The sequence below is a fragment of the Perissodus microlepis genome, chromosome 22 (genome assembly GCF_051167445.1).
Source record: "Perissodus microlepis isolate ML-2025 ecotype Zambia chromosome 22, ASM5116744v1, whole genome shotgun sequence".
Lineage (NCBI taxonomy): Eukaryota > Metazoa > Chordata > Actinopteri > Cichliformes > Cichlidae > Perissodus > Perissodus microlepis.
The window spans coordinates 15810528-15825172 of record NC_140481.1 but is presented as its reverse complement, the minus strand read 5'-3'; the positions used below and the strand labels follow the sequence as shown (position 1 = coordinate 15825172).

At 41.5% G+C, this 14645-nt stretch overlaps 1 protein-coding gene across 3 annotated transcripts; it reads left to right on the top strand.

Annotated features, from left to right (window-relative positions):
- Positions 1 to 57: 57 nt before the first annotated feature.
- On the top strand, positions 58 to 9574 carry LOC146362792 (uncharacterized). Of its 3 annotated transcripts, none has more exons than XM_084919293.1 (3): positions 58 to 550; positions 1356 to 1398; positions 9255 to 9574. In XM_084919293.1, the coding sequence occupies exons 1-3, from the start codon at positions 386 to 388 to the stop codon at positions 9413 to 9415; spliced, it is 369 nt and encodes a 122-aa protein (XP_084775419.1). In that variant the 5' UTR covers positions 58 to 385; the 3' UTR covers positions 9416 to 9574. The 3 variants fall into 3 exon arrangements, 1 of the variants encoding a protein (XP_084775419.1); XR_014799232.1 differs by lacking the exon at positions 9255 to 9574 and adding an exon at positions 1782 to 9222 and having other exon boundaries at positions 59 to 550; positions 1243 to 1398; XR_014799231.1 differs by having other exon boundaries at positions 73 to 550; positions 1243 to 1398.
- The last annotated feature ends 5071 nt before the right edge of the window (positions 9575 to 14645 follow it).

The following is a 14645-nucleotide window of genomic DNA, read 5'->3' as shown; positions in this document are numbered from 1 at the left end:
GAACCTTTGATGTCATCATTCCTTGAAGCTTATTGGATATCATGACTTACCAACGTTAAATGGCCATGAGATATGTTAATATCCCCTTTTTCTGTGTTCAGAGCTTACCAAAGTAATAGAAAACCTTGCAAAACCATGAAAGAAACCACACATATATGCGACATGGATTCGGGTTCTTAACCCTGATAAAACTCCGGGTGGATCCAGTGAAATTATTGCACCTGCTCCAGAAGGGAATTCTGCGGGGAGAAAAGAGAGTCAGTGTGTGAAATTGGATATTTTGAAGCGGCAGAGGGGAGGAAGAATCTCCCCAGTGCGCGCCTCTGGGTACCCTCCTACCACCGACATCAAAAGAAGCGAGCCGGTCGGTCAGATATAACGCTTGATGAACAGAACACAGACCGAAGATGACAAGAGAGAAGTTTACAAGGAGGTTTTACACGACATAAGAGATTTTATTCACCACCAGCGACAACACAGTCTCCCTCTCGTCTCAGCGTGTCCAAGCACTGACTGTCGGACCGATGCGTTTTACGCATATCCTTTCCAGGTATGTCGATTCGGTCTCTCGGTAGGTTTCCACGCCTTCGTGTTGTACAAATACTGACATTCAAGTCAAAGGAATACTGTTTAGCCTTCTCTAAATTATCACGGTCCCACGTGAACCTGAAAGGCGCAATAACCTCTGACGACATCCCCTCAGCTGATAAGTTCAACATCATTTCCCTTGAAGAAGTTTAATTTTAATATTACAGTATAATGTGGAGTTTGGGGCATTAGCTTACAGTGTCTATTTTTTTATTTGACTTTGAATTTATATCAGCCACCGATTACTATCCCGGCCATTGCGGATGTTTTAGATATTCAGTTTTATTTTTCAATTTTTTTTCTGTTGTGAATTTGACGGCCCATTAACACAGAAGTTATTTATCTTCACAGGTTGTGGTCACGCGTGCGTGTGCGCGCTTGCATTCGTTCGTTTAGGGAGGCAAGTGGGGGGGGGGGGCTAGGAGGTCTGCCACCAGACGCTGAAACGACATTAAATCACTGGGCCATATAGCTTTCAGAAACTGACCGAGTAAGCTGGAGTGTGAGGGATAGCTCCTCACTTGGTGCGCGAGTAAATCTCCACTTTATCAGGGTCCGGCAGGCGGGCGCCTCCACGCAAGAATGAAATGTTCAAGTCGGTGCCTTCTGCGTAAAGTGTAGTCCACGGATAAAGGGATTCTCCTCTCACTGCAGGACTAAATTGACTCGCGAGTCCGAGGGAGAGTCAGACTGGGCGACACGAAGACAGTCAGAGAGGTTGATATGGTGCTATAAAGTACGACTACATCCTCATCCCCTCTTTACAGGCGTGCAGCAGAAATAAAATTGGACCTGGACGGGGATGGGAAGGTAGGCATTTTTCTTTCATTTTCACTAACACTGAAATGTAGCAGTAAATTGGCAGAGATGAATGTTGCTGCTGTGATGAGCCAAATAAATTCAGCTTGAACGATCAAAGACTTGTGGAATACTTCTCCCCTGACCTGAACAGTAACAATTTTCCTGCAGGGCACAGGAAACCTGAAGCCTGTGGAGACTGATCACATAACTGCCAGGCAGTATTGTGGTGTTAGCAAGTCTCTGAAGGCAGTGTGAAAGTGAGGACATTTATATTTGCAGGAGAACATTAGAAAACATATTGCCGGCAGCTTTTCAGCACACATTTTTGCAGACTGTTAGAATTAGTTTCACCAGAAGGTAGTTGAAATTGTCTGTGCTCTGCTGACTCACAGAGGATGGAACCTGCAGCCCTGACGACACTGATGCACTACTCGTTGAGCCATGTAGAACCACACCTGTCTCCGTAATGCAGTGGTGAGGCAGGTCTGGTGCCAGAGGGACTTTTCTTCCACGTATGGAGGACCTCGCAGTGGGGAGCAGAGACACCCCCCAAGGTGTTCTGTCAGCATCTGCAGGGAAATGCCAATCCGAGCAGCAGCAGCAGCATCGGCATGAGCTATCGAGCCAGCTATCGCTTCTGAAATGCAACACCAACTCCAATAGTGCTGAGATAGCTCAAGAGAAAAGGCACAATGCACTGTGCTACTGTAAATGCACGTGTGCTTAAAATGCATGCACATGTCAGCTACAGAGTGGTTACAACTCAAGAGTCTACTTTAAGCAGTTTCCCCCTACACAGTGATGCATATTACTGATATTAATTGGTCTGCAGTTGTTATATGAGGGCATTCCCCTGCAGACATTTGACTAAACATGTCTCAAGCTGGAATTCTGCTGACTTGAACAGCCCATTCAGTAACAAGGCTAATTATATACTTGAATTAAAAATTAATAGTGTTAAGGTCACTCAGAGAGTCAGTTTGTATGCTGCATCCTTATAACTGTCTGCGTTTGTTTAAATGTTCTGTGTGCAGTCATCTTGTCAGTGCAGTCTTGTTAAAACTGAGCTTATTTGCTACTTTTTAATCAGCAAGTGCTTCTGCCTTTCTCTTTTTGTATCAGTGCAAACACGGATGCCCGTGCATGTGCAGGCAGACCCTGTCTTCGAGTTATGGAAGCATTTCCTTTGTAAATGCATCGTTCAGAGTCTGAGCTCTTCAAACACACCCAGCTTGTGATGCATTTAATCGCAATCCATAGTGTAGATGAATAGTCTGCAGAAAAACAGAGCGAGAGAAAAAGACGATCAAGGTCACAGAAAGAATTTGGTTTGAACGCAAGTTGGATGTTGTCGGTGCTTTTCTGGGAATTATCACACACTCGCACACACATTACTTCAAGGATGGCAGCTCATTCGGCTTCATTTACAATCAATAGTCTGGTGGCTTTGAAATGCTATTTCATAAAGCTGCTTTGAAATGAAAAAATTAAGTTTCTTTGAAGTGATTATTTCCTCCGCTGAGATTATTTGTGAAGAGGGCTGAGTCACTTAACTGTTACTGGAAGCTGCGCTTGTACAGGCCAACAGACTTTCTTCTTGTGCTATTTTCAACCAACCTTCTCATTGCTTATACTACGCTTGTAGACGGGAAAACTTAAAAGGAGGTGATCTGGTTATCTGACCTTGTTACATATTCCTCTTTTATCAACTTTTTTTTTTTTTAAACATTGCCTTACAGCATAATCATTTATTGATGTCCATTTTTAGACAATGAGAGCATGTGTGCTTTCTGTGTACAAGCCAGAGGCAGAACATCATTGTAAGTGTGTGCATGCATGTGTATATTTGTATGTGTTTGTGTATATAAGCGCTGTGGCTGGTGTGTGTGTGTGTGTGTGTTTGTTTGTGAGCCAAAGCTGCTGGTACAGAATACTGCACCATGCAAATCTGGTTGAGGAGAACAAAGATGTTCTACAAACACTGTTTGTTTGGATCGGGACGATCCCAGCATCCAGAACCCGAGAGAACAGTGGCTCATTCACACAACATCAAGAGAAGGGACCCAGAGCAGGGACCAGCTAAGGTCTTTTTATAAAGGTTGTGTATCCCTAGAGAATAACAAGGAGAGGAAAAGTGAGGAATAGAAAAGCCTTCGTCCATTATGTGCTGTTCATAATAAAAGGGATTTGTAGCCAGTTTCTCTTCAAAGACATGCCTGGAAAAACACTAAAATCCTTCTTATAGGTAAACAAAACTTCCCTGGTAAAATGATAATCATTTAAACCTCTTTACATATTACCAAACATGTTACCTTTTAATATGTTTAATTTTAATTTTAATATGTTAATATGTTTGCAAATACACAATAGTCCCAAAAGTATTCACTCATCTGCAGATGTACTTGAGTGGCATCCCATTCTTAGTCCATTGGGTTTAATATATTGGGCCAAGTTTTGCAGTTATAATAGCTTCGACTCTTCTGGAAAGACTTTCCACAAGGTTGTGGAGTGTGCTTATAGGAATTTGTTATCATTCACTCAGAATGACATTTGCGAGGTCAGACACTGATGTTGGATGAGAAGGCCTGGCTTGCAGTCTCCTCCCTAATTCATCTCAAAGGTGGTCTGTTGGGTTGAGGTCAGGACTCTGTGCAGGCCAGGCAAGTTCTTCTACACCAAATTAACTCCTTCTTGTCTTTATCTCGATTTGTGCACTGGCACACAGTCATGTTGGAACAGGAAGGGGCCATCCCAGAACTGTTCCCACAAACTTGGGAGCATGAAATTGTCGCTGGAGGATTAAGAGTTCCTTTCACTGGAAGTTAAGGGGTTGAGCCCAGCTTCTTAAAAAGAAACCCACACCATAATGCCCCCTCCACCAAACTTTACACTTGGCACAATGGAATTAGACAAGCACCGTTTTCATGACAATCGCCAAACCCAGACTCATCCATCAGATTGCCAGACGGAGAAGCGTAATTCGTCACTCCAGAGAAAACTTCCCCACTGTTCCGAGTCCAGTGGCAGCGTGCCATGGGAACCCATTCCATGAAGTTCTATACGGACTGTTCTTCAGCTAATCTGAAGGAGGTCTGCCACCAGTTGGTGACCTCACACACACTATGCGCCTCAGCATCCGCTGACCCTGCTCTGTGATTTTTTACATACCCTACTGCTTCATGACTGAGTTGCTGTCTTGACCAATAACTTCTACTTTGCTTAAATAACACTAACTGTGGAATATTTAGTGGCTTTATATTATTTAGAATATTTCGATATTTCAGGAATGGATTTGATGCACATGTGGCATCCTGCAAGAGTTAACAGAGTACCACACTGGAATTAACTGAGCTCCTGAGAGCAACTCATCCTTTCAAAAATGTTTGTAGAAACAGTCTGCAACGCTTGGTGCCTGATTTTATGCACCATGGAAGTCACTTGATGGGTGAGTGAACACTTTTGGCAAAATGTTTTATTTCAGCTCAGAAACTAAAGTAGCTTTGCCTGATTGAGAGTTCAGAATAAGCCTTGCTTATGTTATACTGGGCTTTACTGCAGCCCCTATGTTCATCTGCCTGAAACAAGCTGTTTTAGCTTCTCTCTGTTTGGGAAAATTTTCTTTGGCTAGATGCCCCTTGTAAACAGAAGGTGGATGGAGCTGCTGTGGTCACAGAAGGAATATCCCTTTTTGAACCAGCCCTCATTTCTTTGCCTTTTCCTTCATTTTTCAAGAAGCTCCACTTTCTGGTAGTTTTTTTTAAAAGTGGTCTTCAGCAACAGTTTTCACCAGGCTTTCTGACGGTCTTTCACATTGGTTGCTTTGTGAAAGACCTTCAGTTATTTTTTGTTGGTCTGTTAAGCCATTTAATACTGATCTATTAATCATTCAAGCATATATAATGCTCCTAACTCAAGGGATGAATAAGTGTTGTATGAACACATCAACATTCAGCAAAAAACCAACTTCATATTTGATCTTAAGGCACTTTGTTACACATAATTTGTTGACAGTCTCTTTAGGTGAAAAATGTCCAAGTTAAAACAGTTTTGATGGGCACAAAGTTGTATTTTTGTCCAAGCAAAGTAAGAAAAAAGTCCAACAAAAACCAGACACAGGACTTGAGAATTGCACCTGGACCTTCAAGTGATCCATGTGAGGGACCAAGCAGCCAAGGCATAGAGGACACAGAAAATCTTTTTCTTCAAAATGGGTTTTCTTTATTTTAATCCTCAAAAACAGTTCAAAAAGACAAAATTCAAAAATATAATTAGTGGGCCCATAAAAGAGGTAAACTAAATATAACTCTACAAAAAGTAATTTCCAGAAACTTAAACAAACAAAGTGGACAACTTAACTCACAAAGTGACCTAATTACAAAGACACAAGAGGGTAGCTTTTATAGTGGTTTGGCCAAACCCTATTACACACAATAGGGGGGAAACAAAAATAAATACCAATACTAACTAAGCACAGAATAACACAAGTAAACCTAAAACACCCCTGTTTCTGATAAGCACATGGTTGGTCCTGCTGAGCAGGCATTTTGTTCTTAAAGTCCTCAGCCACACCTTTTGCCCAGACAGGAAACAGCCACCATCCCAAACCAGGTAACTCAAAGAAACAGAAACATAATTAATATAACAGAAAACATTTTTAGAAAAACCACACAATGCTACTATCCGTGCGCTTCATAATATCAGTGTTAGGTTCAAGTAAAATGATGAATTATATTAGTGAAGCAACTGCAAACCAAACTAATAAAGTGAACGAATGGACTTGTTTTACCTATGTGTGGCTGATGCCATCACAATCCATCTACTGTTCAGCAAAGCCTCATTAGAAATAGTCACAGTGGAAGGGTGGCTTCCAACAAGCCATTCTTAATGAAGGGAAATAGGAAGAAAAGGCTGAGGTATGTCAAACAATACAAGAACTGGGCTGTAAATCAGTGGGAACAGGTCTGATGGCGTAATGAATCCAAATGTAAGATTTCTGATTTGTCAGCTGTCTGTAAACATCGTGGATGCTCTGTCAGGGTTTGGGGCTGTATGTCAGCCAGTGGTGTTGGAGATCTTGTCAAAACCAATGGCATTATGAAGACAGAACAGTGCCATCAGATTGTAATCCACCATGTAATACCATCTGGAAAGCAACTGATTGGCAACAGTTTCATTTTTCAGCATGACAATGATCCCAAATGTACTGCTAGTGCAGTAAAAGCATATCTGGATAGAAAAACACACAATGGAACACTATCAGTCATGGATATTTGCATGTTTGAATAAATTGCTGCATATTCTCCTCATTTTTCCTAGCAAGATAAAAAGAAATGAGGGTTGGTTCTATACTTTTTTTTTTTTTTTTTTACATATGAAAGGAAAAGCAGAATAGTACCACTTTGTATGTACATGGTGTGATATCTTATGAAAACATCACACGTCTCTTATTTATTTATTTTTTTACCTTTTGCTGTGCTGTGTCATATTCGGAGTGGTTTTCAGTGTTTTTTTTTCTCTTTTAAGTCAAAGCCTAGATAAGCAAAGGGTGGTTGAAGAGCCAGTCTACATTCTCAAGGTCCTCACGCATACAGACACAGTTGTACAGGTACACAGGCATGTTACACATGCACATAAGGGAATCTGTGCTACACTGTGGACTCAGTGATGATGACCTTTGCTGATCTGATATTAAACAGACTGGGTAATTGACATTTTTAATCTGATATCTGTATCAGAATTTTTTCAGCTATGCCCTGATTTTTTTTTCTTGTCATAAGCAAGTTTATACAGCAATTTTGTTAATGAGCATAAACCGTCTATTGAGCAGGGGCAAGAAAGAGGCACTAGCATTATGTAAATTAGGATATCGAGTATGCAGATTTTCCTCGTACCATTTCCTCATGATCTGCCGGCAAGGATTCTGTCTCCCTATCAGAGAGTGATCAGAATAGCCAGACCATTGTTAGCGCTGGCACAATACAGCATTGTAGAGCCTCCTTTTGTGTGAATCGTTCAATAGTGTAGGATCTTTTCCAATGGCGAGGTTTTGGTGAAGGGATAGACGGCGCTCGGCGCAATCATTGTTCTGTTTATGGAGAATAAATGGCACTTATTACCTATAATCAATACTTCACTTACAATTCCAAATAACTGCACTCTGTGTCTGCAGGATTTCTGTCTGGCAAAGTCATTTCAGCAGTGTCAGAACCCATTGTTGCTGCCGTAATGAAAGGCAATTCACGTAAATGATTAAATGTAGAATCAGGGTGGCTTCTTTCTCACCAAAGCCAAGTTGCCTTGGGCAGTTTCCAGTAGTATGTCAACCATTATTAGTCACCGTTTTTGTCATATGTCTTATTAACGCCCTGCAGTCTTGATTAGAAAAGGAGCTGGTGCCCAGTAATGCCATACATACTTGTAGGCAGTCAGATATTCATGAAAACACACTTAAAAAGGATTGTTCTCAAGTGTTAATGGAAGCCATTTCTGTCTTCCTAAAAAAATATCTGTGCAATTATATTTGACATTGTTACCTCTAAAACTTTCAAACTTCAAAACCTCTACCTCCCTCAAAATATTCAGAGTCCCAGTTGCATGGTATTCTACTTTTCTTCTTACGTGCTTTTTTATTCAGAATAGAAAAAAAGGTTAAATGAATTGAATTCTGCCCCTGGCTTTCTATTACTTTCTTTGCTTGCTTTGTCCTTCAGCTCCTTTCATGTGTCCTCTGAGTTCATCTCCCTGTAGTTTTGAATCTAGGTTGGACCCATTTTCATACGCGGAACTAGGCGAGGGAAAGATAATCGTGTAATTGCCAAACCATAGTGCATCACCAAAGCAGGAGCCTGGTGTAACCGGTGAGGCTGATGTAAGCATCTTTGAAAGGGTTAGGAGACGGAAGATTTAACCTGACATGAAACACAGCACATCAGAAATTTAGAAGAAATGTCATTGAAAAAAGGCTTCCGTTGATTATTTTTCGTTGTTTTGCCTGCTGACGCAGATATGAGGACATATCTGTGAAACCGTGACATTTTCAGACCTTTGTTTGTGTTACACGCCGCTTAGAGTTTGCTCAGGTTTGACCTTTTAATGCCTGTTACATGGCAGACTCCCAGAGAGAGAAGAGCAGAAAATGATCGAGAATATCTGGAGCTTGGGGGTAGTTTGGGAATTGATTGCATGCCTTCTGCCTTTCTGATGACAAACCACTTACCCATGAGACCAATACATGGAATAAATATTTGGTTTGCTGGCATGCATGTGTAATTCTTCCCCCTCAGTTACACCCAACAGATTAAATTTCTTTTCACTGTGTAATGCACAGCTAAAGTAATGATTACGTTTATTCCGAATGACGTGCGCCAATTCTACCACGGGGCGTCTATATAAGGACACCTCGCACAGATCTTTCTCTGTGGGCCCATGGCACTAGCAGTCATTAACCTTCTAGTCAGGCAATTTGGGGCAGAGGAGTGTTTCTCTCTGGAAGTCGAGCAAGCTGGATGTGACTTGTAGACAGGAAGGCCAACATCTTCTTTACAAGGTGAAAAGGGACATTTTTATTGGCCGTTTGATGAATTCGGTGTCCGCGGTGTGGCACATCGTCCTTGTGTCTCTGTTTCTTGCTCTCATTTGCACTCCATTAGTATTTTCCTTCATTCTATTGCTCCCATTCATTTTCCCCTTAGGTCACCGCTTTATTCTCTGGTCCCACCGCTCTCTATCGCCCTCCTCCTCTCATTTTCTCCCATCTGCTCCTTATGTCGCTCACACAGAATGGATTGTAACTGACTTTATCCCCACCCCCTACCCCACCCCCACCCCGCCCCTTCCCCCAAATTTTCTTCCCCTGTGTCTCCTAGTCTTCCTCTCCACAGTGGATCAGCTGCTGGCCAGGGCTGAAGGTGACTTGCTGGCTGGGCCAACGGCTGCAACACAGGACATGGGTCCTGCCTCTCCTCCCCGCTCGTGTCTTGTGTTGCAGCCAGTGGAGCTGCCTGTCTGCCCACTGATGACGGAGTGAGCTCCAGGAGTGGACGGATCTTATCAGCCGTGGACCTGCCGACACAGCTCCACATCTTACAGCTAGCTTGAGCCTAATCACTGTCATTCTGTGTAGTTATCCCATATCTAAGTATGTCCTCTCCCACAGTTTAAAGCAAATAAACTACTTCAGCAAAAATGTTCCTCGTTGTGTTTGTAATGATAAAAGTGGAGTGTTTTTTGCATCATAATGGGATGTCTCACCAAGCGTACAGCTGCAGTCCATTGAGAACAGCTCCCTGTTAACATTTGCACTGTGACATCTGAAGCAGAGCTAGACCCATCAAGATTATTATACTTTTCAAACTATAAACACGAGGCAAGCCAAATAGCTTTTTATTAATCTGTGTCTCGCATCAAATGAAGCAGCACTTCTGGCATTTACAGGGAAGAAATGTTATTATGAAGCAGTAGCTCTTGACAAGGTCAACAGTGGTGCTCCTCTATGCGAGGCGGGCAGATGCTGTGGAGGCACGCACAGGGTGTCTGAGCTCCTTTAAATGCATCCTCTGTTCCCCACATGTAAATGAACAGTATAGCTGAAAATTAGATAGAGCAGAGACAACTCCAGGAGTGAGAGATAAAGAAGCAAAGGCAGCGGGAAAAGGACAGACATGCTGTACAGTGCCTCCTGCTACCAGATATATCCACTCACCTTGTGCTGTCACTCAGACTTGGTCAGCGTGTGTGTGTGTTTGTGGGAGACAGAAAAATAGAGAGATAGTGGGGTGAAAGGAAGTGTTTGTGCACATCGGGTGTTCTGGGTTTCTGTGTGTGCAACTTTTTAATAATGGAAAGTGTGCGAGAGTGCGTGTGCTTCAGAGTAGACAGGGGGTGTCACCTGATTAGAATGTAAATCTGGACGCGGGTTCTTGCTGTTTTTCAATCTCCCCCCACACGGATTGTTTACCAGAGGGATTGAAAGGAGGCTGTGTGCTGAATGCTGCGCGAGCTGATATTGGCTGACTGTGTTTACTCTGCGTTCATACACATGTCTCAGAAGTATAAAGATTAAAAAATATATTTAACATACCTTCAATGACCTGATCATAAAGTAGCCTTAAAGGGAAATGACTCCTTATTTTCATTGCCCTGGGAACGTTTTTTTTTTCTGCTTGGATTCACTGTTTATAGCTGACTAATTGAATGCAAATGAGCTCAGCAGTCTCTTTCTGAAGACTAAATGAAAGAAAAGTTTAACATCCTGGAAAATATGCTCTGTAAAATATGAAAGCGCTGTTAGAGCAGCTTCTAGCAGCAGCATGTCGGCTTCACTGAGCTACGGGGGGAAACGGCAAATCTGACTTTAATTGTGAGAAGATTCACCTACCAGCAACACTAAAAATGTGCAGTTTATATGTCTGTAAGTTTTGTTACATTGCTGAACTATTTCAAGTTTGGGAGTGACGTTTTCCTGCATGATCCGTTTGTTATCTGCCTTGGGTAAAAATTTGTTTGTATAGATTATACGAAGAAGATACGATATACTAATTTGTGAGCCTAAAGTTGTACTGTAATGTTTTTTTCCTCATCTTTGACTGAAAACACACTAAAACACGACTGTAACCGAAAGCTAACGCTGAAGCCAGAGAACTAAATGAAAAAAAGGAAAAACCTGCACACAAAGAAGAAGTAAGAAGGGCAGAAGAGCAGATCGGTTCTAACAGATTGCCAGGTTTTAAGGTTGGATTTGCTGTGCTACAGATTTTTCTACATCAGTATACTTTGTGTCTGCAATCAGCAGTTACAGCTTGAACGAGAGAGCTATTCCCCTCCCACTGTGGTCTAAACTCCCCATCCAACAGCCTACTTGGTATGGTAATGCCACAGCAACAATATCGAGTCAAGAAATGCATTCAGTTCACAGCAGGAGAGATGGAGACGGGGTCTGAAAGCAGGATCAGGAGTTGAAGGGTCTTGTCACAGGTGTCTTATCACTTTGTGTTATATTAGATATTTGTGCAGTGGTAGGCACCCCTGGCTGAATGTCACGGCACCGGGTTAAGACACTGACATTTGATTGATGATGACATGAGGTGAAATAAAGCCAGGGTTGTGCTCAAAGTAAAAGAAAACAGAATTTGAGTGGGAGTGATAAAGTAAGAAAAAACGAGTTTCATCACATCTGCTGCGGCACAGCTCAGGTCATGCTAACGGTTGCTGTGTTGTTCATATTGTGATAAATATCAGCAAATTTAGCACGTGTTGACTGATATTTTGATGACAAAACTGTTTGGCAATCACGATTTTTCACACTTGTGGTCGTGGCATCTATTATTTCAAAATGTCTAAGAATAATTCAGAGTGAATAAGAGATTTCCACCTGTTTTAGGGCGGAGCCTTTGGTTATCAAACCTGAGGCAATGGCTCAGTCATTAAAGAAGTTAAAGAACTATTTGTGGCAAAGCGGATAAGATGACAAATATGCACAACATTATTTCCGTCTCTTAATCTCATAGAGGCAGCCCACTAAATTATCAAACACTTACTGTAAAGTAGCATTAATCAGTACAGACACTGGAAAATCACCATTCCAGTCCATGCATCTGTGCATGGAGCAAACTGGTAACAGAGTTGTTTTATATAAAAGAATTCATACAAATCCTCCCTTTATTATGCAGTGTCAGCACAGAGCATCATGTGCCCCAATCTCACAAGCGGAGAATAGATTTGTGGTCTGTCACATCAATGTAGTGGCAGCTATCCTATTCACGCCATGCTTACAGTGGTAGTAATCCTGTAAAATGCTGCCATTCATATCAATATGCTCTGTTCAGAATGTCCACTGGCATTTTACAAGCGTCCTACTGGAAAGCATGCAAACTATCCTTTCATTCTGTCTGTTCTTGTACAATCTCTCTGTCCTCTCCCTCTTTCTCAGTCAACTAGAATTGTATTAATTGGAAAATACAAAAAAAGAACAATCTAAAATTAATTATCATGAGCACAGTTTGGGGATATAACTGGTTACAGTACAGGAAACTGCTCAGTTATGTGAACTCATCATCAATGAATGTGGGTAAAACAGAAACTACAGTTTTATCATTTTTGGTGATGTTGACCACATGTCCACTCTCAAGCTTTGTGCCATCACCCAAAAGTTAAATGTTACAGTCAATAAAAGATATATCAGTTTATAGCAATATCCAACCTGATTACAGACTACAGCTGGACATAGACAGGTAACATCATTTTGACTTACAGTCACCTGGACCTGGAGTTGTACTGTGAACAAACTCCCAAAGCCCAATTCGACCAGAATAGGACTAGAAATTTTGAACAAACTAAAAAAATAAAGTACATCAGCTTCTTGGCTGGAAACTCACGATATCCCAGCAGACTGGTGGTTGAAAAGTTAATCTTTAGGCTACATTAGCAAACGTTATTGATGCTATTTAGAGAACAAATAAACTTCAGACTTTAGAAGTCACAGCGACGTCCCCACATTATCAGAACAGTTTGAACTTTTGCTGTGTTTCGGTTAAAGTGTGTTTTAAATCTGCACCACTGATTTGTGTTATGAAATTGCCTCTTCGTCTTCTTTTTGCCGCAGCAACATTAGTCTTATTAGTCTATTAATGACAAGTCACGCTGCTGAAGCGGCAACACCACTGTGTGAGTGCACTGCAGCATCATGACATCAACAACACTGGACATTAAACCTCTTTTCATTCTATCCTGTACTGTTGTCAATAGACACGTTAGGAAAATATAACATTTGAAGACAATTTTGAAAAATATTTACAACATAAAAAACTTAAATTAATACTGCACTTGTGAATATTTTGTATTCAAAAGAAGCCTAAAAAGCTATTGGGGACTTTCAGCATCATCATGCAGTCCACATGTGCACTAAGCTCCTGTGCAGGGCCAAAAATCCTATGGTAATATTCTAAGAGGTAAAATATTGAGCCGTACATGTACCAGTTTTGTGGGTTTTATCACAAAATAAACAGTAAGTTATCTATGCCTCCCTCTTATTTACTTCAGGTGAATTTCTGGTAATAAAAATGGTTATGTGCAGGAACACTGAATTGTAGGTATACTCCAAGTGATATAGTGATAATAATCACATAATCAATTATAGTGTGTTAAATATTGCCAAAGACAAAAGAGTGGACAACGAGGCCTCATAAAGTCAAGCTTGCTCACTGTGATAAAGGATTGCCAATACAGATCAGGCTCATTTACGAGATGGAGTATGTGGCCACGAAATCAATTCCTCAGTCTATTCCAGGAGCTGAAGATCCACACACACACACACACACACACACACACACACACACACACACACACACACACACACACACACACACACACACACACACACACACACACACACACACAAGGTCATAATGTGTTTTGTGTTTTGGTGCCCATTACAAAGGGTGAGAAAGCCAAAGGAGGAGAGGTGGGGAATAAAAAGCAATAAAAGGAGAGAAAACATACTGAAGAAAGGGCAGAGTGTGCAGCAGAGAGCTAGTCCTCTATTAATTATATGCCTCTGTTGTTACTTTACAAAATGTGAGACAGCCACAACTTGGGCTCCTTCAACCCTGGCGATACAGCTGAGCTACCTTTTTAGCTATAAGACATACACGTTTTACTTGTGACTGACAGCAGCCTGAATTAAAGGGAAGTTTTACATGATGGTATTGAGACCTGCCATCATGTATGGTTTTGAGACGGTTGCACTGACAAAGAGAGAGGTGGTGGAGCTGGAGTACAAGCAGGAGGAAAAGAGGAAGACCTCGGAGGAAGTTTGGACATGGAAAAGGCTGGTGTGACAGAGGAAGATGCAAGGGATAGGGTGAGATGGACACACATGATCTGCTGTGGCGACCCCTAAAGGCAGAAGCTACTGCATTTACACCCAACATCCAAATGACTCTGGTGTTTTAGGACCTCTAAAATTGAGACTTCTGGAAATTATGATGCAGACCCCCCAAATTCTTTTCTGACTGGTTCTTATGAGTCACCAGCACCAACATCAAGCAACATTAATGGCTAGACTTTAAATCTTAGATGATTGATTCTGTCTTAGTAGTTATTTTTTTTCTCCATTCTCCATTTCTGGTGAAGCATAATCTTTCTGGTACAACTCTAAGATCCTTTTCATCATCTGAGTCAGGCAGTCATCGCCATGTTTTCCATAGCTATGACTGCCTTGTACTTGTGCACCCTTATCAGAGAAAATTCCTACATGCAAC